The 483-nt window shown below is 65.6% G+C and overlaps 1 protein-coding gene across 1 annotated transcript in view; it reads right to left on the bottom strand.

Annotated features, from left to right (window-relative positions):
• Positions 1-483, bottom strand: part of RASGRP2 (RAS guanyl releasing protein 2) — an 8,869-nt gene extending 8,386 nt beyond the window's left edge. The window contains exon 1 of the mRNA XM_025214932.1: positions 418-483. Coding sequence (XP_025070717.1) covers positions 418-483 — 66 coding nt within the window. The remainder of the gene's footprint in view (positions 1-417) is intronic.

Raw genomic sequence — 483 nt, 5'->3', positions numbered from 1 at the left:
CCCCCCTGGCCCCCTCTATACACCCCCAGCCTAGGAGCCCCCAGACCCCGCCATAGAGCCCACTAGGAACTCCAGGGACATCTGGCACTCCTAACTGGGCCCCCCAACCCACCTCTTTGGACCCGTGGCACCCCCAAACCTGCCACCCTCGAGACCTCCCTGGGGACCCCATCTAATGCCACCCCAAGCCTAAAACTGAACCCCGTCATGGCCTCTAGGGTGGCACAGCCCCCCTGTAGCCCCTCCAAGCCCACCCAGCGCTGTGGCAGCCCTGTGCAGGGTCTCCCATCTGCACTCCAACCCCTCCCCCTCCTGCTTAGCTTCCATGGGGGCTGCCTGGGCAGGGCAGGGCAGGGCTCCCCCTGCTGGCTGCCCCCCTTCCCCCCCCTGTGCCCCCTCATGCCCAGTACCAAATGCCTGGATGCAGCCATGGATGAGCTGGTCCAGGGTGGGGTCTTCCTCCTTCTCCTGTGTTTGACTCAT

The sequence above is a fragment of the Alligator sinensis genome, unplaced genomic scaffold (assembly GCF_000455745.1).
Source record: "Alligator sinensis unplaced genomic scaffold, ASM45574v1 scaffold1302_1, whole genome shotgun sequence".
Classification (NCBI taxonomy): Eukaryota; Metazoa; Chordata; order Crocodylia; family Alligatoridae; genus Alligator; species Alligator sinensis.
This window is presented reverse-complemented; position numbering and strand designations above follow the sequence as displayed.